The sequence below is a fragment of the Talpa europaea genome, assembly GCF_964194135.1.
Source record: "Talpa europaea genome assembly, chromosome: 6".
Lineage (NCBI taxonomy): Eukaryota > Metazoa > Chordata > Mammalia > Eulipotyphla > Talpidae > Talpa > Talpa europaea.
The window spans coordinates 96,617,685-96,637,322 of record NC_140072.1 but is presented as its reverse complement, the minus strand read 5'-3'; the positions used below and the strand labels follow the sequence as shown (position 1 = coordinate 96,637,322).

The 19,638-nt window shown below is 44.3% G+C and overlaps 1 protein-coding gene and 1 pseudogene across 2 annotated transcripts; both read right to left on the bottom strand.

Moving 5' to 3' along the window:
* Positions 1 to 3,686: 3,686 nt before the first annotated feature.
* LOC311172136 (centrin-2-like) lies at positions 3,687 to 4,193 on the bottom strand (annotated as a pseudogene). The gene has a single exon. The product of its transcript is annotated as a centrin-2-like (transcript).
* Positions 4,194 to 14,882: 10,689 nt separating this feature from the next.
* TPT1 (tumor protein, translationally-controlled 1) lies at positions 14,883 to 18,385 on the bottom strand (the record flags this gene model as incomplete). The annotated part of the gene is given in 6 exon segments (XM_084235235.1): positions 14,883 to 15,571; positions 15,573 to 15,632; positions 15,634 to 15,649; positions 16,855 to 16,975; positions 17,723 to 17,828; positions 18,195 to 18,385. Coding segments are annotated over 6 exon segments (522 nt in total). The 3' UTR covers positions 14,883 to 15,543.
* Positions 18,386 to 19,638: the final 1,253 nt, after the last annotated feature.

Genomic DNA, 19,638 nt, shown 5'->3' with positions numbered 1-19,638 from the left:
CATTCAAGTCATGAAATAGAAACTTAGGTGCTGACATGTGCTATAGTCATGCCTTAAACCCATGACACCATTCCTGGCCTTCTTGGGGACACAGAGCTTTGTGACATCCAGATTACAATGAAGTTCATCCTCTAGAGGCATATCCAGGGGTCCCAACATGTAACTTAAAGGAAATGCACAAAACAAAAACTAAGAAAAGGGAAGGAAAGGGCCTCCCTGGTGGCGCAGCAGTTGAGCGCTGGGTTGCGAAGCTGCCTGCAGCCTCTGCAGCGCCGGTTCGATCCCTGGCTGCTCCCCGGCCACCGGAGGAGGGTCCCACATGGCGCGCAGACCTCTCCTGCCGCCTGCTGCTCCCCTCAGCAGTGTACTTAGGTCCTTCTGCCTGTTCTGCTCCCCGCTCTGGCTCTGGTGAATTCTCTCACCCTCCTGCGCTCTTGACTGTGCCCAGTGCTTGTATAAATAAATAAATAAATCTTAAAAAAAAAAGGGGAAGGAAAATATCTTCATATATATGTATTTGAAGAAAATTTACAAGAATTGAAAAACATGCTTCAAAGATGAAATAACCAACTATGTGTCTCACAGGAAATTTTAAAGAACATGTGACGAGGAATAGCTTTAGGACATCTCAGTAAATTAGGAACAACGAGAAGATCCTAAAAGTTTCCAGAGAGGAAAAAAGCAAGTCACATACCAAGAACTCACAATTAGAACACTAGAGGCTGGACAACATTGGGTTTTTGGAAAATATGGAAAATTTGACAGATAATGATTCCTAATCCAGACTTAGATAATGATTCCTAGTCCATACTCAGCCAGATTTTCAATCAAGCTTACGAGGAGGAGAATATTTTATACAGGCAAAGAAGAAAAATTTCAACTTCCTATAACTGAAACTTACAAAATCAGGGTCATGTGCCCAACACCCAATCAACACCAATGTAATGAAGGTTGGTGTTTGGAGCTGAGAAAGTGTATTGCACATTAAGTAAGGGGGCTGGAGAAAAAAGACTCACATTTGCCTCGCTGTTTACATAGAGGAAGGGCTTATATTGGTTTGGGGAGTGGAGTTGAGAACCAAGATGCCAAAAATGCAAGTTGGTAGATTCTGAGGGTTTGTCTCCTGCTGAATCCCGGTGTAACTGGAATTTGGGTCCAGAACTGCAGCATAACCAAGTGCCTCTGGCTTCTGGAGTTGTCCGTCTAACTGTTAGGGGGCAAGACTGTCCTGAGCTGATTCCATGCAGGCTTTGTAGACTCCACCCCCACTCCAGACCAAAGCCATCAAGACATCGGGAAAGACAAATCCCGTCACCACCAAAGGGAGGGTGGCTGGGAGCTGAGAGTGGAGTTGGGCAGCCAGGTTTGGTATAAAACCAGACACGTGGGCCTTGAGGGCCTCTCCCTTCTTGGCTTCTCTGCGCTTAGCTCACCGTCGGCTCTCAGAGTGCCATTTGGGATTCCATGTCCGTGGAACGGGTTGGACGCATTTAAGACTTTATCTCCCTCTTTTCTCTCTGAGTTGTACATGTCCTCATTTCCCCTTCCCTTGTAAATAAACCTATTATTAAGCTTTTGCGTGTGCCTGCAGTTAAGGATTAATAAGTCCCTTTTAAGCGCGCGGGTGAGGACCCCACAGTCAGGCAACCCGTTTTATATCGGGGCTGCCCCATAACATAACCATGAGTTGGGCATCTTAGTTTCATTCTCTTTGGCTGTTTTTTTGGACTAGGCAATGAGAAGTCACCTCACACACAGTGACCTGCGCTTTGAAGCGCAACTTGTCAATTTACGAAAAATCTGTTTCTTCCTCTTTAAAATGAGTGGGGGTATTTTTGTTCCATTGTCTCACTCTTGAATGCTGCCCTGCTGTTCTTGTGAGGTAAGCAGGAACGGAAAAGACCACCACAGTTTCACTCCCTGTAAGCTGTTAGAGCTGCTTCACCAAGATAGAAACTGGAAACACAAGGGTAGGCGCGTAGTGAAGGGAATCACAGGCTTGGGGGAGAGACGCTTGCACATGACTCCAGGGCGGCAGGTGTGGCACCAGTCCAGATAGGAGCAGGAGGGCAGCGGCCTCTGCCAGGCAGCTCTCCAAGTAAATTAAAAGTGGGTCTAGGAGGTTCCTGGAGTGCTCAAGTTTTAAGAGGAAATTTACATTTTGTGATGTGATTTATAATAAGAATTTTATATATTTGGTATCATTCCTGTTTCTGGCACAGAGCTCTTAAAACCCCTGAAATTTCCTGGAATGAAAGTGATAAAGTACCTTTTGTTAAGTTAATGAGTTTTAGAAAACAACTGAGGACACTGGCCAGTTGCCCAGAGAACCAGCATGTGATTAAAGGCCTCGAACTCTCAGTCCCACCTCTTCCCGGAAAGGGGAGCGGCTGTGGCATCTCCAGACCCCAGGGCCTTTCATCCACCTCAAGCCCTTGTTCCAGAAGACAAAAAGAAAAGGTACCAGCTCTCAAAGACTGAGATCAACTCTGCATTTTCAATGTTGTGTGTTGGAAACAAAAGGAATATGAACACGCAGAGATGATTCCCATGATACAGGAAGGTGTTAGGCTCACCCAATTTTTAAAAAGATTTATTTATTTATGCATACTAGAACCTGGGTGTAAGCCAGAGGTGCGGAGGATGAGAGGATTCACCAGAGACAGAGTGGGGAGCAGAACAGGTGGATCTACTGAAATACACTGCTGAGGGGAGCAGCATGTGAGGCAGGAGAGGTCTGCTGCGCCAAGTGGTTGCCCCCTGGCTGGCTGGGGATCGAACTTGTGCTGCAGTGGCAGCCAATAGCTTGATAGCACTGTCTTTTTTTTTTTTTTTTTTTAGGATTTATTTATTTATTTACTTATACAAGCACTGGGTACAGTCAGAAGCGCGGGAGGATGAGAGAATTCACCATAGCCAGAGCGGGGAGCAGAGCAGGCAGAAGGACCAAAGTACACTGCTGAGGGGAGCAGCCGGTGGCAGGAGAGGTCTGCGCACCATGTGGGACCCTCCTCCAGTGTGGGGGGAGCAGCCAGGGATCGAACCGGCGCTGCAGAGGCTGTGGGCAGCTTCACAACCCAGCACTCAACTGCTGCACCACCAGGGAAGCCCTTGATAGCACTGTCTTTAACCCCTGTGCCACCAGGGAGGCCCCATTTTTTTTTTTTTCAAAATAAGAAAAACTTTATTTTTAAGACAAAGCATATATACATTCAATGCAAGTGGGACAGTTCACTGGATTTTATTAAAAAGGAAGCTGCACTCGGGTACAGTGAAGACTGGAACCATCGAAGAGATGTCCCCTGCTTGTGGCAACATGGGTACAACATGTGCTTGTCTAAGAAGTCATTCTGTGGTGCATCAAAGTGAGATGCATGACAAAAGTCAAAAGTTGTGACAAGCAACACAAGACAAAACGGCAGGTGGCTGGAAGCTTTTAGACCTCTCTTCTACTCTAATGTGCTCTCATTCTGTTTTTAGGGATTAACGGAATCAGCAGATGGTTTTACAAAGAACTGTACCATCAAAGAAAATTTTCAAAAGTCTAAAATAGATCAAGGTTGTTGCTAAAGTGTTGGGGTGGGGGGCGGGGAGGGAGGGGAGTAGTTTGTGTCCTCCCAAACCAGGCTCATGAAACAGCAGGCTCTACCTCTAGTTAAGTGTGCTTGCAGTAGGAAAGACTGATCTTAATAAAGGCTGGTCTTTCTCACAATACACGGGCACTCTTGCTCAGTGACTTCTCCATCTCTGTCGGCTTCATTAGCTATTTCCTGCAACTTCTCATCAGTAAGGTTTTTGCCTAGCTCTTTGGCCGTGCATTTCAAATTTTTGAACAATATCTTCTCAGTTGCATCATCAGTGAAGAGTTTGAAAGCCTTCAGGATTTCTTCTTTGGTTTCTTTCTTAGACATTTTCTGAGTCATCACAGTCAAAAAGTCACTGAAATTAATTTTTCCTGTCCCTTCCTCATCAATTTCACTTATTTTCTTGATTTCTTTTTTGGGTTTAAAGCCCAGTGTCCTCATTGTCATCTTAAGTCCCTTAACACCTATGGTTCCAATTCCATCAGCATCAAAGAGATCAAAAGCTTCCCTGATCTCCTGTTTCTACCCTTCAGTAAGCTCATGCTTAGGACTCATCCTTTTTCACTGGCCAGTTGATGCCATGTTTTCCTTCTCAGAGTTAGGGGCCATCACCACTGACTCCACTCTCACCTATTTTTAAGTGGCATTTAACTACTTGTGAGTTTCAATAAAGAACCAAAACCTATAAAGGCTCAGTAAGTATAGATTTAGAAAAGGGCCTCTGCAGTGGCGCAGCAGGTTGAGCACAGCACAGCTGTGAAGCTGTATGCAGTCTCTACAGCATGGGTTTGATCCCCGGCCTGCCAAGGAGATACCCACATGGCATGGCAGACCTCTCCTGGCTCTCCCGCTGCTCCCCTCAGCAGTGCTTTCGGTCTGTCTGCCTGTTCTGCCCCCCACTCTGTCTCTGGTGAATTCTCTCACCCCCCACACGTCTGACCTGTACCCCAGCTATTGTATAAATAAAAAATAAATCTTTAAAAAATAATAAATAAATTTAGGAAAAATAGAAAGGACCTACGCATTAAGCCAGAGGTCATCCAGTTTAGGGTCATCGCTTTGCATGAGGGCCCCATGGCCCTGGGGTCTCGGCCAGCACCAGAGCCAGGACTTGTGCCTTCCTACCCCATGTTCACTGCACGGATGCATGTTGCCAGGCACCTGTCCAACCGGGAAGTGTGTGATGGCAAGGAGTGTCTGGGTGAGAATGGAGCTTCAGGACAGCAGCCAGGAGTAGATAACAGAAATGAGCTGGCCATTTTCTTGAAACATTTTTTCAGGATCACACACAAGTCAGAGGAGATGAGCAGGCATCCTGTATTTTGCACCTGATTAATAGTAGAGAGAGACCTGTATTCTAAGAATTTCTCATGGTAAATAGACTCCTATGATAGCCTCCATTTACTTGAGCTAGTATTCGTTCTCTAGGTGAAGAGACTGAGGCTTGGAGAAGTTAAAGTGCTATAGTTCTCACACTGAGTAAACAGTGGACCTCTAATTAGAATCCAGATTTGCAGCGTCACCACTGTACTGTACTCATTCCACACACTCTTTTCCAGAAATTGAAATAATAAATTTTTTAGAAGCTTGCCACATCGATGCAGCGGTGCCATCTTTCATTTGTGTTGGCAAATCCAAAATGGAATTCCAGAAGAGAAAAAAGAATCAATGTAGAAAATTTACAGCACAAATCAAATGCTGTACAAAGTGAGAAAAAGCTATCCCAATGTAAGTTCCCCAAACCCAACTGCACCAGCATTTATGTGGGGCATACCTGGCTTGCAGCAGCAGCAGCAGCAGCAGCAATCATAAAGCTAGACTTAGGAGTTTTAGCTTAGGTTGAAGAACACTCAGTATATGTTCCCTGTGTGATAGAACCAAACATTTCAGCCACATGAAAACATGATTGCATTAACACAGCATATGGGAAATGAAGCTGAGGTACACCTGGAGAAGTGAAAGACCTGCAGGGCACCGTGGCCAGAGGGCTGTTCGTTGAGTGCCCTGGGCAATGGAGGGAGCACTCATGACATTTAAGACTCTTTTCCACCCTGGTACTTGATCGTTTGTTTTAGCAAATGGGAACTGCAGTTCCCACTCCATTATCTATTGAAGTTATTTCTGCCCATCATTCCCGTTACTGTGACTTCCACGTTCTAATTCAGTTGGGTGTGCTTGAGGCTCAGGTTTAAACATTGGATTCATTTAATGAATACTTAATTAACCTATTTCAAATAAAAGAAATAAAACCTAAGAAGAGAAAGGATTCACATGGTTCGAAAATTGCAGAAGGTACCCAGTGGAAAAAAAAATCCCCTTTCTGGAGTATCTTCAGTTTCCCCTGCAGAGATCTTATACTGGCAAGTAAATTCTTCTTTTAAAACAAAGTACACTATTCTGCTTTTTCATATAAAAATATATTTTGGTGATTATCTCATAGCAATTCTTGGAGTTCTTTGTTCCATGACAGCACACTATTTTCATAAACAGAATATTTCAATCTATGCAGTACCTTTTGTGGGCTGATTGTTCTTCCCCCGACTCAGATGTTGAAATCCTAACTCTCAATGTGAGTGTTAGGTGGGGGCTTAAGGAGGTGATTAGTGCCTCAGTAAGAAGAGACACCAGATAGTTCTCTTGCTCCTTCTACCGTCTATGAGCCAGAAGTTGACTCTCACCAGAATCCAATCATGCTGACTCCTTGATCTTGGATTTCCAGCTTCGAGAACTGTGGCAAATGATTATCTGTTGTTTCAGACACCAGTCCTTGTATTTTGTTATAGCAGTCTGAACAGACCAATGTATAATTCATTCAGACGGCCCTCCACTGATGGACAGTTATCTCAGAGCTTTTGCTATCCCAAGCAACACTTAAAAGAGTAACTTTTTTTAAAATTTATTTTTATTTATGCATACATAGGAGAACTGGGGTGTAGGATAGAGATGTGTGGTTGAGAGGATTCACCAAAGACAGAGTGGGGAACTGAACAAGCGGATTGACTGAAATACATTGCTGAGGCGGGCATCAGGGAAGACAGGAGAGGTCTGCTGTGCCATGTGGGTCAGCTCCCCGGCCTGGGATTGGACTCATGCCACAGTGGCTGGTGATAGCTTGATAGTGCTGAGACTTTAACCCCTGCGCCACCAGGGAGGCCCATGTGTAACTTTGAATACATATCAGTTGATCATCTGCAGTGATCATATATGTATACATTCCCAGGTCACCTGCCCACTTCCACCCACCATGTCTGGAGAGCTTATTTCCCTGCACCTTCCACAGCAGAGGGACAAAAAAAAATGCTTTCTCTTTGCCAACAAAGTACAGAATAGTGTACTTTGTTTTAAAAGAAGAATTTACTTGCCAGTATAAGATCTCTCCAGTGTAATTTTGATTCCTGTATTTTGAATGAGGCAGAGTATGTTCTCACATGTTTATAGTTCCTTTTCTGTGATCTCTATACCCTTTGCATGTTCTTAAAAGCATCGCTGGTCTTTTTCTTGTTGATTTGTAGCACTGGGATACAAATATTTCATTAATTTCCCATGTTCCACCATGATCTGGGCCTGCTGAGCAAAGGAAATATTTACATAACAAACATCTAAGGATAGGATATCCCTTTGAAGAGATTTGGAGATGTACTCCTCAGAGACATCTCAGGGTAATAGACTGGAGATGTCTTCCTTCTTTTCTTTCCCCAGAGGCAATTCGTTTATATTCCCAGTAAATGAGGGTTGTCCCTATGGAGAGGACTGGCAGATGTTGGCCTCCTAATTTCAGGGTTCTTTCTCAGTGGTGCACCTCCCTGCGTCTGGCCCTCATTGTGTTACCCAGAGCGGGTTGGGGGTGGGCACCAGTGCAAGATGCTGCTCTGGCTGCTGGTTTTGCTAAGTCATCAACTAGCTCTCTGACCCAGAGGGCTTTATGTCTTGTCATAAAACAGACATGAAACAATGGCAGGCTAACTTGTTACGTTTGAAGCAGTAAAAATCTCTCTGCAGTTTCTGAAAACGTGGAAACTACTCTCAGTAATGTGGAACACAAAAAAATTCCATTTTTATCTTTAAAAATCATACCAGGTAATTCGTCAGGATGGCCATAGATAAAACACGAGTTTCATACTCCTCCATATTCAATAATATGCCATATGTCCCACTGAGGAGTAACACATTGGACACAACTTTAGGACCTAGAATAAAATTCTGCCATATAAGAGGAAATGTGAAAAGCATAATTAACTTTATAGTCACTAGGGAATGCTAAGCATTTATAGATACTAAGTGCTTTGAAAAATAATTTTACAGTTAAGGTTGAAAGAAGCATTTTGCATTAGTTTGAGAGTAGGTACCTTAACTTTTCCTCCATGAGGGGTACCAGAATTGATGGCTTAGATACTGCTCTCTTCAAACCCAGACATTCTTGCTGAATGTCCAAATTGTCCACCAATTGGACAATTGATCATCTGCAGTGATCATATATGTATACATTCCCAGATTATCCACCAAATTGTCCAAATTTAGTGACTGTATTTGAAAAGAAAAGGGGCAACTCAAAATAGGAAGAAATGCAAAGCCTCTCAAGGACTGATGAAAGCAAAGCTCATTTACTCCATCAGTAAATCCATAGTGAACGCCAATGACAAAAAAAGGGAAGAGAGACAAAACCTCATCCTTCCTTTCAGGAAAGGTAGTGACACAAAAACAAAGAATTTGCTTATTTCAGTAAAGCAGGAGAGGGGTCACCCACACTCCAGTCTGAGGGCGGGTGGGATGGTTGGAGGAATTGGTCAACCAGCTTTTCCATGATAAAAATGAATGGCACAGTCTTGAAGGGCTGGCAAAAGGGAAGAGCTTTCCAGGAGGACTTAAGTAGAGTCAGCCCCGCTGCTAGTTCATCTGGCAGTTGAGTGGATGGGAAGAGGGGTGTAGACTTGGACAGGTAGGCAAGTGGCCCAGGAAGGAGGGACTTTGTACAGAATTTCATTATGTGCATTATATTCAAGGAAATTGTGTTGTTTCCTTTAAATACTAGCTTTCTATTTGTACCTTCCCAACTTCTGTACCTAGCAATAAAGTGAAAAGATTACTTGCACAGTGCCCAATTGGCAATCTGGGTATTTCTTTTTATTTATTTATTTATTTATTTATTTTTTAGAGGCATGTTTTATTTATTTATTTATTTGTTTGTTTATACATGCACTGGGTACAGTCAGAAGCGCGGGAGGGCGAGAGAATTCACCAGAGCCAGAGCAGGGAGCAGAGCAGGCAGAAGGACCAAAGTACACTGCTGAGGGGAGCAGCGGCGGCAGGAGAGGTCTGCGCGCCATGTGGGACCCTCCTCCGGTGGCCGGGGAGCAGCCGGGGATCGAACCGGCATCGCAGAGGCTGCGGGCAGCTTTGCAACCCAGCGCTCAACCGCTGCGCCACCAGGGAAGCCCAATCTGGGTATTTCGTAATAATCCCATTGAGATAGTCATTTCACCAAATGGGGTTTATCTGGATCTTGTGCCTTTACCACAACTTAGAGGGGAAAAGTCTGGGATAGCAAAGTCTGGTAGAGTGTACTCAAGCGCTCCTATTCCTTTTGTAACATCTGTAGCATGGTAAAGCATTTTCTCCCTTGGTTAGAGCAAAACGTCAAAATCCATATATTCAAAGCTTACATTTGCGCTTTAGGATATGAGTGAACTCAATTATACATAAACTGCCTATTATCTGCATAACAGAACAAAATTTACTGCCCAACAACTCACCTCTGTGCCTCTTGACCATTTACTCTTTCCCCACCTGCTTCCAGTTACCACCAACCTCTTGCAGAAGATACACCTCTCACAGGCACCCAAGCTTACATCTGGGCCTGGCTCCCATGGGAGCCAGAGGGAGCCAGCTATCTGCTGGGCTCCAGTGCAAAATTAAAGGTATAGTGGCTCTTATTATGAATCCCAAGACAGTGAAAGCAGAGCATTAAACTAAGCATGCAGCCTGAGTGAGGGGCAGCTTCAGGTTGCACGCCCATGAGGCTTAGCCCTGCATACACTGCAAAACAGGAACTGAGGGGAATGGTGAGTTTCGTGTTGCTAGAGTAAGACCATGTGAATATGTGTAGGTGATGCAGGGTGGGGGACAGAAAGTGATTTCAGATACAGGCAGCCTAAGGGATTAGAACAAATTCAGCAAAGTGCTCACTAGATAGTGGAAGTAGCTAAGCAGCAGTTGGCGGTTTCACAGACCCACATCTTATGAACCATAGGGTTTAGTAACTGACTTAGAAAAACAAGTTTCCATGGGATGCTAAAATCTCTGCTGTTCTCACTCACACCCAGTCCTCCTCCTCCTTTGTCTGTGAGAGAACAGGTTGCACATTATTTAACCAATTTTCAAAAGCTTAGTCACTTTTGCTTTTAATAGAAGCCAGCAGTTGGTATTTACTGTCCTACTGACATTATGGCCACCACCAAGGGTACTGACACCTAGCTCATGTTCCGTGTGATGAAACTCAACAATTTGCAGTCCCCTCGTTAACAGTGGTAGAGGCTTAGGAAAGTGGTGGAGACAAACAGCGCTTATCACACCAAGTTTACTTAGCTCTCAGTGTTATACTTGCTATCTGTTGATATACATCCTATGTCAGTGAGGTAGACAACAGACATCTACTTCTCAGGGCCTCCCTGGTGGGGCGAGGGGTTAAGCACAGCACTATGAAGCTTGCCACAGCCTCTGCAGCACAAGTTCTATCCCCGGCCAGCCAGGGAGCTACCCACATGGCGCAGCAGACCTCTCCTATCTTGCCCGCTGCTCCCCTCAGCAGTGTATTTCAGTCAATATGCCTGTTCTGTTCCCCACTCTCTCTCTCTCCCCCCTCCCCCCGCTCCCTCACATCTGGCCTGTATCCCAGTTCTTGTATGAATAAATAGATAAATCTTTAAAAAAAAATTTATGTGTAGTGATTCCCCTCCTTTCACTTGCCAGTTTTCCCTTCACCTCCCCCAGGTTGAATATTAGTTTGGGCATTTGATCTATATGACAAATTGGCAGCTCTTGAAGACTTCCAAACTAATGTGCTAGGAAATCACATGTACAGTGTAGCTGTTTTGAATAGATGTCCATAAAATATCAACTTTCTCTGCCAAATTCCTACCAGCTGCTTAGGAAATGATTATGTACTGGCTGGAAAAATCATTATAGCCCTGTGCTCTAGATGAGGCCACATGCAGGCTGCATTTAACAAACTAGGACTTAACTGTCTTTACCCATGAAGTAGACTCACCAATAGATACATAACTAGACTTCTGGTGTCTAATGTCAGAAACTGAAGATCAATAGCTCTATAGTACTGTATTAAAAGTATTGTGCCCCAGACCCCAGGCCCGCCAATCCTATGTCCTCTCTCAGAGCCACCTGATGTCTGAATAATTTTCCATCTGTAAAATGTGGCTCATACATGCAAGTCTTCTCTGTCCTCCATGCTCCCCCCTGCCTACCCTGAGGTCAGAAAAGGGCACTATTACATATAAACAAATGGAGATGGTAACTGTCTGTCTAGGGGGGCGGGGGTGGAGCCAGCAACTGAGGAAAGATGTGATTTTAAGTAATTAGTTTGGAAAAAATCTTCCTGTAGGCTCAGAATGGACTTTTCTTACTGAATTGTATGGACTGCTATAATCATACCTAAAGGTTCTCATGGTCCAGTATATGGAGGAATCGTCAAGACAATCTCCAGACTGTTATTTGAAACCTATTTAGGGCCTCCCTGGTGGCGCGGCGGTTGAGCGCTGGGTTGCGAAGCTACCCACAGCCTCTGCATTGCTGGTTCAATCCCCGGCCGCCAGGCAAGGGTCCCACATGGCCCGCAGACCTCTCCTGCCGCTCACTGCTCCCCTCAGCAGTGTTATTTCTTCGTCAGTCTGCCTGTTCTGTTCCCCGCTCTGATTCTGGTGAATTCTCTCACCCTCCTGCACTTCTCACCTTACCCAGTGCTTGTATAAATAAATAAAAATAAATCTTAAAAAAAAAAACTATTTAAAAAGCACAAACCCTCATCTACAGGCTTTCAAAAAATAAACTGGGATGTTCCAGTAGTTAGATGTGCCTACAATAGTGAGCAATCTCCTATGGACTGCAGGCAGATTTGGTGGTCAGATGTCCCATTGCTGCACTAAGGGGTGGGCTTGGAGAAACCCAGTGGGATAAGCGGAAAACTCAGTATTGTGACTTAACTGCAAACTCCAAGAATCTAGCTTCTTGATAATACTGTCATAGCAGCTAACCTGAATTCAATGGCATATGTACAGCACCTTTTCTGCAGCTGTATGTTAAATGCTTTAGTCCAGGGCTCCAGAATGAAACCCTAAATGTCACCAAAGGAACTAAGTATTCAGAGCAGTTGACACTTTTATGCAACATCAAAAAGAAAACCTTATCAACCCAGTGATTTCAAGTATGGTCTGTAGAGGATTGTAAATCCACGCAAAACCAAGTCAGGCCCTCAGCTCTTATGGGCCATCTCTGGAAACATGTCGGTCACCACAAAGCTGGAGCTATCTTGCAGGATGTTTATTGCCCTCCAGGGGGCTCTTAGTTGTCCTTTTACCATAGAATTAAGAGTTGTGTAGCAACCTATTAATGTGAAGATGTGGCATCTATTATTAATTCAAGTCCTCCTGGTTTTAGTTCCATTTTACTGAGTATTCTGGCAGCCTGCCAGGGAGGCTCAGCTCCATGATCAGGCACTGATGCTCAGAATTTTAAGATGCTTTGTTATCTGGGTTTTTCAAAGTTGGTTGTTTTTGCTGCTCTTCCAGTGATTTCACCAGTTGTCAATTACCAGTTTAGTTTACAACTGCTGATTAACCCTACCGTTCAGATGATGGGATTTGCATCAATGTGACATTAGTGATTTAACTGGGTTTTAAGAAAAATGTCTTAAAAATATCTAATGATTCAAACATGAGTCACTCGTGCACCAGTGAAGCAGATGCCCATGTAATAAAAACGTGCTTGTATCTTATTTCATGGGCAACTTACTGCCTGTGAACTTGCAGACCTGTGCCCACTTTAATGAGACTCTCTTCCCTACTCCTCAGTTGTCGTTTACTATTTTTAGTCTTTTCCTTAAGTCCTCATCCTGACTAACCTACAACAGTAAGCCTGTTTCCTTCCGAAAACACTTGATCCACTTAAATGTGAGGCCACTCCCCTCTTACTCACTTTTGACTCATGATGATGACCAATCTGTGGGAGGGGCAAGCACCCTACCCGATGTTTCACCTCATGTATTGCTTCCTAGAATTTCTCCAGCTGTCTTTCCCACTTTCTCCAACAATCAAAAACACACGTAGCCAATTCATTTGCATCAAGAACAGAAATCTCAGCTCTAATTCCTAGACTGCCTGCCTTTATCTATGTAGGTGCCTCTTTTTCTTTATCCTTTTCCTAATAAACCTGTCCTTTTGGGGGCCTCCCTGGTGGCCTAGGGGGTCATCTTGGCGCTATTACCAAAGGCCCAAGTTCAATCCTTGGCCAGGGAGCTAACTCACATATGACGTAGCAGACCTCTTCTCTCACCCACTGTTCCCCTTAGCAGTGTATTTCAGTAAATCCACCTGTTGCTCCCCACTGTCTCTGGTGAAGCCTCTCATCCCCCACACCTTTGGCCTACACCCCAGTTCTACACAAAAAGAAAAACCAACCTGTCCTCTTAAAAAAAATAGTAATCTCACCAATTTAACGTGTCCAAAACCAAACTCTTGGTTTCGCATCCTCTCCCAGCCAATTCAGTGTTGGGGTGCTTGGGAGCAAATGCTTGTTCAACACACATCCTATATCAGCAAACCCTGTTGTCTTTAATTTCCAACCGGTTTAACTACCAACCTGGACTATCATTTCACCTAAAAATAGCTTTTACCATTACCCAGTAAGCTAAAATCCTGTGGTCAGACCATGTCACCTTTCTGCTCAAAGCTCTCCTGTGGGTTTCCTACAGCCTGGGGTACTTCCTGGCATTCACTTTTCCCTTAGCATCATGGGTCTAGGACACACTGGCTACCTTGTACCCAGAACATGTCAAGCACACTACTTCAGACTGCACTTTCCCTGGAGAAGGCTCTGCCTGACAGTGCACACAGCATACCTTGCCTTCAGGTTCCTATTCAAACCCACTGCAGTCTTCCTAGGTAGCACTACAGGTCGTTCATTTGTTCCCAATACATGTAACAAAATCTAGGGACTAGCGCACACACATGCCTGTACCAAACCTGAGGCCAAAATTGCATAGGCCTCCTGATGTGTGCTATTCACAATGTCTTAACCTGAATCTTAACTGGGAATAACCTGAATAGTCCAAAATTAGCATCGTTTTCAGGACTTTTCACTTCCTACCAAAAAGCTTTTGCGTTGCCATTTCTTTTCTCACAGGATTTCTCATGGCTGGCTCAGTAAACCACATTTCAGCTTAAATGTTACCTCTTAAGGTCTCTTCCACAATCCGGTCATCTTTCACCTCATTGTCCAATGTCTAGAAACTCTCCCTATTATTTCAGCTGGTGTTTCTCACAAAAAACAAGTGTCCTCCTAGATCACTAGCACTTTTTCTGTACCTTAATGTCAAATCATAAACTCAAAATTGCTGTCAGCATGACTGTTCCCAGTATTTGGGTTTACTTCTTCCAGTCACCAGGGGGCACTACCAACCTGATTAGCCTGGTTCTGCACTACATTGACTGAAGCACTATGACACTGCAGATTGCCAAGTCACTGAAGTCACGTCACAGAACTTGATGGAACGCAGCCCTGCCTTGCTTAGTTTTAACTTAAAATGCAATCAACCAGAAGGCAAGGACATGGGGATATAGTTTTCTAACACCTGTTGTAAACTCAAATGCTGGATTCTTTGGAGCAAAACAGGTTGTGTTACATGGTTGATTTGCAAAAATTCCTTGTTTTTTGCTTGTACTCCCCCATTCAATCTTGGCTGCCAAAATGAGACAGACAGAAAGCGCCAGGACACTTTTTTCTTGCATCTCAAAATGGGAACCTTGGCAGCAGACAGTAACTGCTCCAGGTCTGTCAAATAGATGCATTTTCTCATTCTGATACACAAAGCCTTCTCAGATATAGTAACACAACAGTCACTTTTTCCTGCCATCAACTACCCCCATTCATCTAATTTCATCTTCTAGTGCAGGTCAGCCAGCATCTTTCCTGCAAAGGACCAATTATTTTAGGAGGTGCAGGCCCTTACATCTGTCACATCTCTGCTTTTGCAGTGTCAGAGCTAGTCAATCAGTAAGTTAGCATAGCAGTGTTCAATAAAACTGGACACAAATTTAAATTTCACATTTTTCATTATCCCATAAACTTGATTTCCCCAACCATGTAATATGTAAACACCACCTTAAAGTTATACAAAATCAGGTGGCAGAACAGGCCAGTTTGTTAACTCTTTCCAGAGAGTTTTAGCATAAGCATTCCATATGTCCAGATTTCTCTAGAACTTAGTTCTACTTGATTTATGATAAATAAGCTCAGACAATACTTTGCTTCCAACTGCTTTAGTGTCTTTTTATTCTTTAGGTAATCTCTTCCAGAGTTAACTACGTCCATTTGTAGGTGATGAAATGTTTAAGAAATCCACTTCAAATGTTGGCACTGTTATGAGCATAGTCTTTCCCTTTACTTCAACTCAGAATTAAGACTTTAGATTCTTGTTTTTTATATTCCAGTCCCAGTAGTCTGTAGAAGTTATCTGAAGACAGTCTTATTGCTTTCTAGTAGTGGTCTACAACCAGGCTCTAGCTTCTCCAGGAACACTTAGTACCAAATGGATTTAACTAGGTAGGAAACTAAGAGGCCTTCTCTCAAATGAGTTTAAATGCATTTTATTTTTAGACAACCTACAAGACATGTTTTTCTTAAAAACAATGCCTCCACTCCAAATAAATCAAGGTCAAAATAAATGAAGAGCTCAAGATGACATCAGTCCCATTTGTCTGTCCTGGTGTTGTGTCAATGAAAAGCAGCAGCCAGTTATGATGACAGGTGATAGTTCCAAGTAATTGCCAAATTTGTTACTGTAAAAACAAGGAAGATTGTATTAACACTTTTCAAATAAGCAAATACTTAACATTTCTAAGCTACACGTGTATTCCCTCATTCAATCTGGGCCGCCACAAAGACAGACAGAAAGCGCAGGGATTTTTTTCTTTTGCATCCTAGTGCAAACCAAAAGAACAACAGCAAATTGTTCATGGTCTATCAGTGGATGCAGAAACACCCTTAAACCAAATCAGAGCCAGCCCATTTTCCAGAAAAAGGTTCATTCTGTATAAAGTCCCATTCACACTTTGTTCAACAAAATCTTCAGATACTGAGTAATTCTTCTGGCAGCTGATCTGCATGATCCTGAGGTGCTTCTGCTATCTCAGTGTTTACATTTTTCCTAATTTATATGGAGACTTCTGAAAGCTAGGATAACAAGCTAGTAAGTAAAGTTCAGCCTTTACTTCTGTATTGCCTCCAGCAGTTCTTTGCCTAGAATTCAGTTTCACTGATGAAATTTGTGTATCAATTTACCAGTTAACTCTAAACTATTTACTAAAAGCCAGTAACATTAAGATTACGATGCTCATCCAAAAAGTATGTGTGGCAAAATGTGAAAGGGCTGTTGATTTCAAGAGGCCAACTATGGGGTAAGGTCAATATAGGATATTATTTGATCATGCTATCAGCACTGAAGACATCCTTTATAAAATGCCACTTATAGGGCCTCCCCTGGTGGGGCGGGCGGTTGAGTGCAGTGCTGTGAAGCTGTCTGCAGCCTCTGCAGCGCCAGTTTGAACCCGGGCGGCCGGCGAGGGTCCTACAAGGTGCGGCAGACCTCTCCTGTCATGCCCGCTTCTCCCCTCAGCAGTGCATTTCGCCAGTCTGCCTGTTCTGTTCCCTGTTCTGTCTCTGGTGAATCCTCACTCCCGCAAATCTGGCCTGTACCCCAGTTCTTGTATAAATAAATAAATCTTCAAAAAAAAAAAAATGCCACTTATAACTATTTTTCTGTCAATGATTCTAACTCTTCCTGGGCCATTAAAATCTTTTACATTGTGAAATTCAACCTTCTTTAGACATCCCCAAGGAAAAACAAGACCTGGGCCAACATTTTACAAAGGAATACTATAAAAGGGGAGGAAAAAGACTGATGCAATATTCACCCAAACCACACCAGTGGGACAAAACAAGAATTACAACTAAGGTATCTATATACTACCCCACTTCCTTATACTTACGCATTTTTCCATTTCTAAACCATCCTTAAAGAAAATCATATATGGTGTCACACCATCCTCACGGTAGTCCAGCAGAGCAACCATACCATCTGGATTCATGTTTTCACCAATAAAGAACTTAGGAAGCAAACAATACCCAGAATTAGAATATTAATTATGTGTAAATATCATATCAAAACTACTAAACCACACAATAAATGTGTAAGAATGATTCAAACCACTACTGAATCAGAAATTCAGCAATTAAAAATTCTGCGAGGAGAGAAATGCTCAAACATCAGTTCACAACCATTGTCATCAAAAACAACAATACAGAGCAACTCCAGCATTTTAAGTTTTGAAACTTATTCTCTGAACCTTATAGATTCCAAAGAGTACATGCCTCTTTACAGTCAAACAAAGTAGATATGAGGCTGCTGATAAAAGCCCATCCTATGGAGAAGATAATGTGTAAAAACTGGAAAACTAAGAGCTCTAGGTGATGACAGCATTTTTGGTTTTGTTTTTTTTTAATTTAGAGGTAATGAGTGGGAGACACATTGAATTTCTTCAAAAATAGAACAGCTCTGTTCTACCCTTGAGAGCAACAAGTATAATGAGAAAGAAGGTGAGAAGACCAGTCATTTAAATTAACAAGCCATTAAGGATGAGATTCTGGAATCCTAGATGAGATCTGGAAACATACTTGGAAATAGAGAAAAGCTTGTTATTTTCTACAGCCTGAACTAGTGGAGCTGAATGTATAAAATATTTAAACTTCTCAAACGTCCAGGAAAAACACAACTACAAACATTCATTAACTTTTTTTGCTCTAGCATTTAAAAGTTGTACTATCCTTTTGATCCAAATATCGAAGGTATTTACCTGGTAGTTTTTAAAATTAGCGAGGATGTGCTTGATTTGTTCTGCAGCTCCTGTCATAAAAGGTTTTACTCTTTCTGGCCTCTGTTCTTCAAGTTTGCCTTTAATTCTAAAACATATTTTAATATAGGTTAAAGTATTGAATTCAGAACAAAATTGTGTCATTTAAGCAGAATAAGAAAACCTTACAAAAAAGCTGCCACTGGGCAAAACAACACAAGTTCATGGGATGGCTATCTCATGACTACTGACACTTCTGAATTTCATATTAACTTACTTCCAACATACTAAAGTTAAAACCAGGTTGCATGCTCCAATTTTTCACATTAATTTACAGGAAAACCACCACACCACCCTAGTGAGCAGAATGAACATATAGAGCTTTTTCTTAAGTATGGCTCAAGAACCTCAAAGTTAACACAAAAGCCTACATACAGGATTCTAGGCATGGCCTGGGTATGCCAGTGTCACTTACGATTTCATATAATCTTTGATGTACTTCTTGTAGGCTTCTTTTGTGAAGCTGGTTTCCTGCAAGTGATGGTTCATGACAATATCAACACCAGTGATTACTGTGCTTTCGGTACCTTCGCCCTCGGGGCCGTCAGCGGAGGCATTTCCACCAATGAGCGAGTCATCAATGTTACCCTCTGTCCTACTGACCATCTGCATTAAAAATAGTTTAGTTGCAAAAGATGTCGTTGACCTCACCATACAGGCATCCAAAAAATCTTCCAAACCATCTATCACCCTCCCATCAAACATTCTTGATTCTTTTTTAAAACATATGGCCCCCTAACATTCTCTTTACCATTCTTTGTTGACAAACGAAAAGGGGGTGGGGGATCATTAACTAGAGGGGCAAGTTTTGCGGTAACTTAGGTTGCTACGGGTTGACAGGGACGTTGATAGGGCTTGAGGCACCGAAGCCCGCGACAGCCCGTCCCAGAGGAGGATGGGCCGACGCGACGGACCTATTTCCAGGCTCAGCTCCGCCTCCACTTTTCTAGAAAAACCCAAGCCCGGAAAGAGCGTCTCCTCCGCCAGGAGGCAGCGGAGAAGATTGCACAACCTCCGGCGGGGGAGCGGCGGAAACTCGAGCTTGCCGGGTCTCGCCTCCCCCGCGCGGCGGTCCGCTCGACTCACCTTCCCCTCCACCTCCAGGCACAGCCCGTCCGCGATCTCCCGGATTTTGTAGATGTCGGAGAACATCTCATCATCTGCTCGGGGACACAGACCCGCCCGTCACCGAGAGCCCGGAGGCCCGAGGCCGGCGCCATTTCCCGCGCCGGGTGGCCGCATGCGACCCCAGCCCCTCCCCAAGGGGCTCGAGACTCCGGCGCGTGCCCCCGTCCCCGACCCCTCCTCGCTCCCCGCAAGGCCGCCGGGGTCCCGAGGGCCCATGACCCCGGCAGCCTGTCTCCCCGCTCCCCCCACCCCAGCACCCCCGTCCTCTGCGCGGGGCAGTAGGGCTAGTGCAATCGCGACTCACGGGTGATGAGGTCCCGGTAGATAATCATGATGGCGGCTCGAGGGAGACGACGGCGGCGCTAGCTTAGCAGGAGCCCGGAGCTCGGAGCGAGCCTGGTGCAGCCGGAGCGGCGCTCGGGGGGAGGGGGGAGCGGGCGGAAAAGGCCGACTCAGCCGCTCCCCAACCTCATATAGAGGGCACGTCCCCCTACGTCATCGCCCGCTGCGCCTCCGGAAGCGCCGCAAGCGGTGACGTGGCACGCAGAGCCACGCAGGGGGCGGGGCTCCGGCGTGGGCCCGGGCGGGAGGGGAGGTGAGCATCCGGGTACTTGCCCTGGGATACAATACCCGGTTTCGCGCGGCGCGCCGGGCTGGGTTAGGGGTGGTGTGTTTGGGAGGAGTGAGAGGCTCCAGGGTCCTAAGTCGCAGAGAACAGGAGAAGCGGGCCC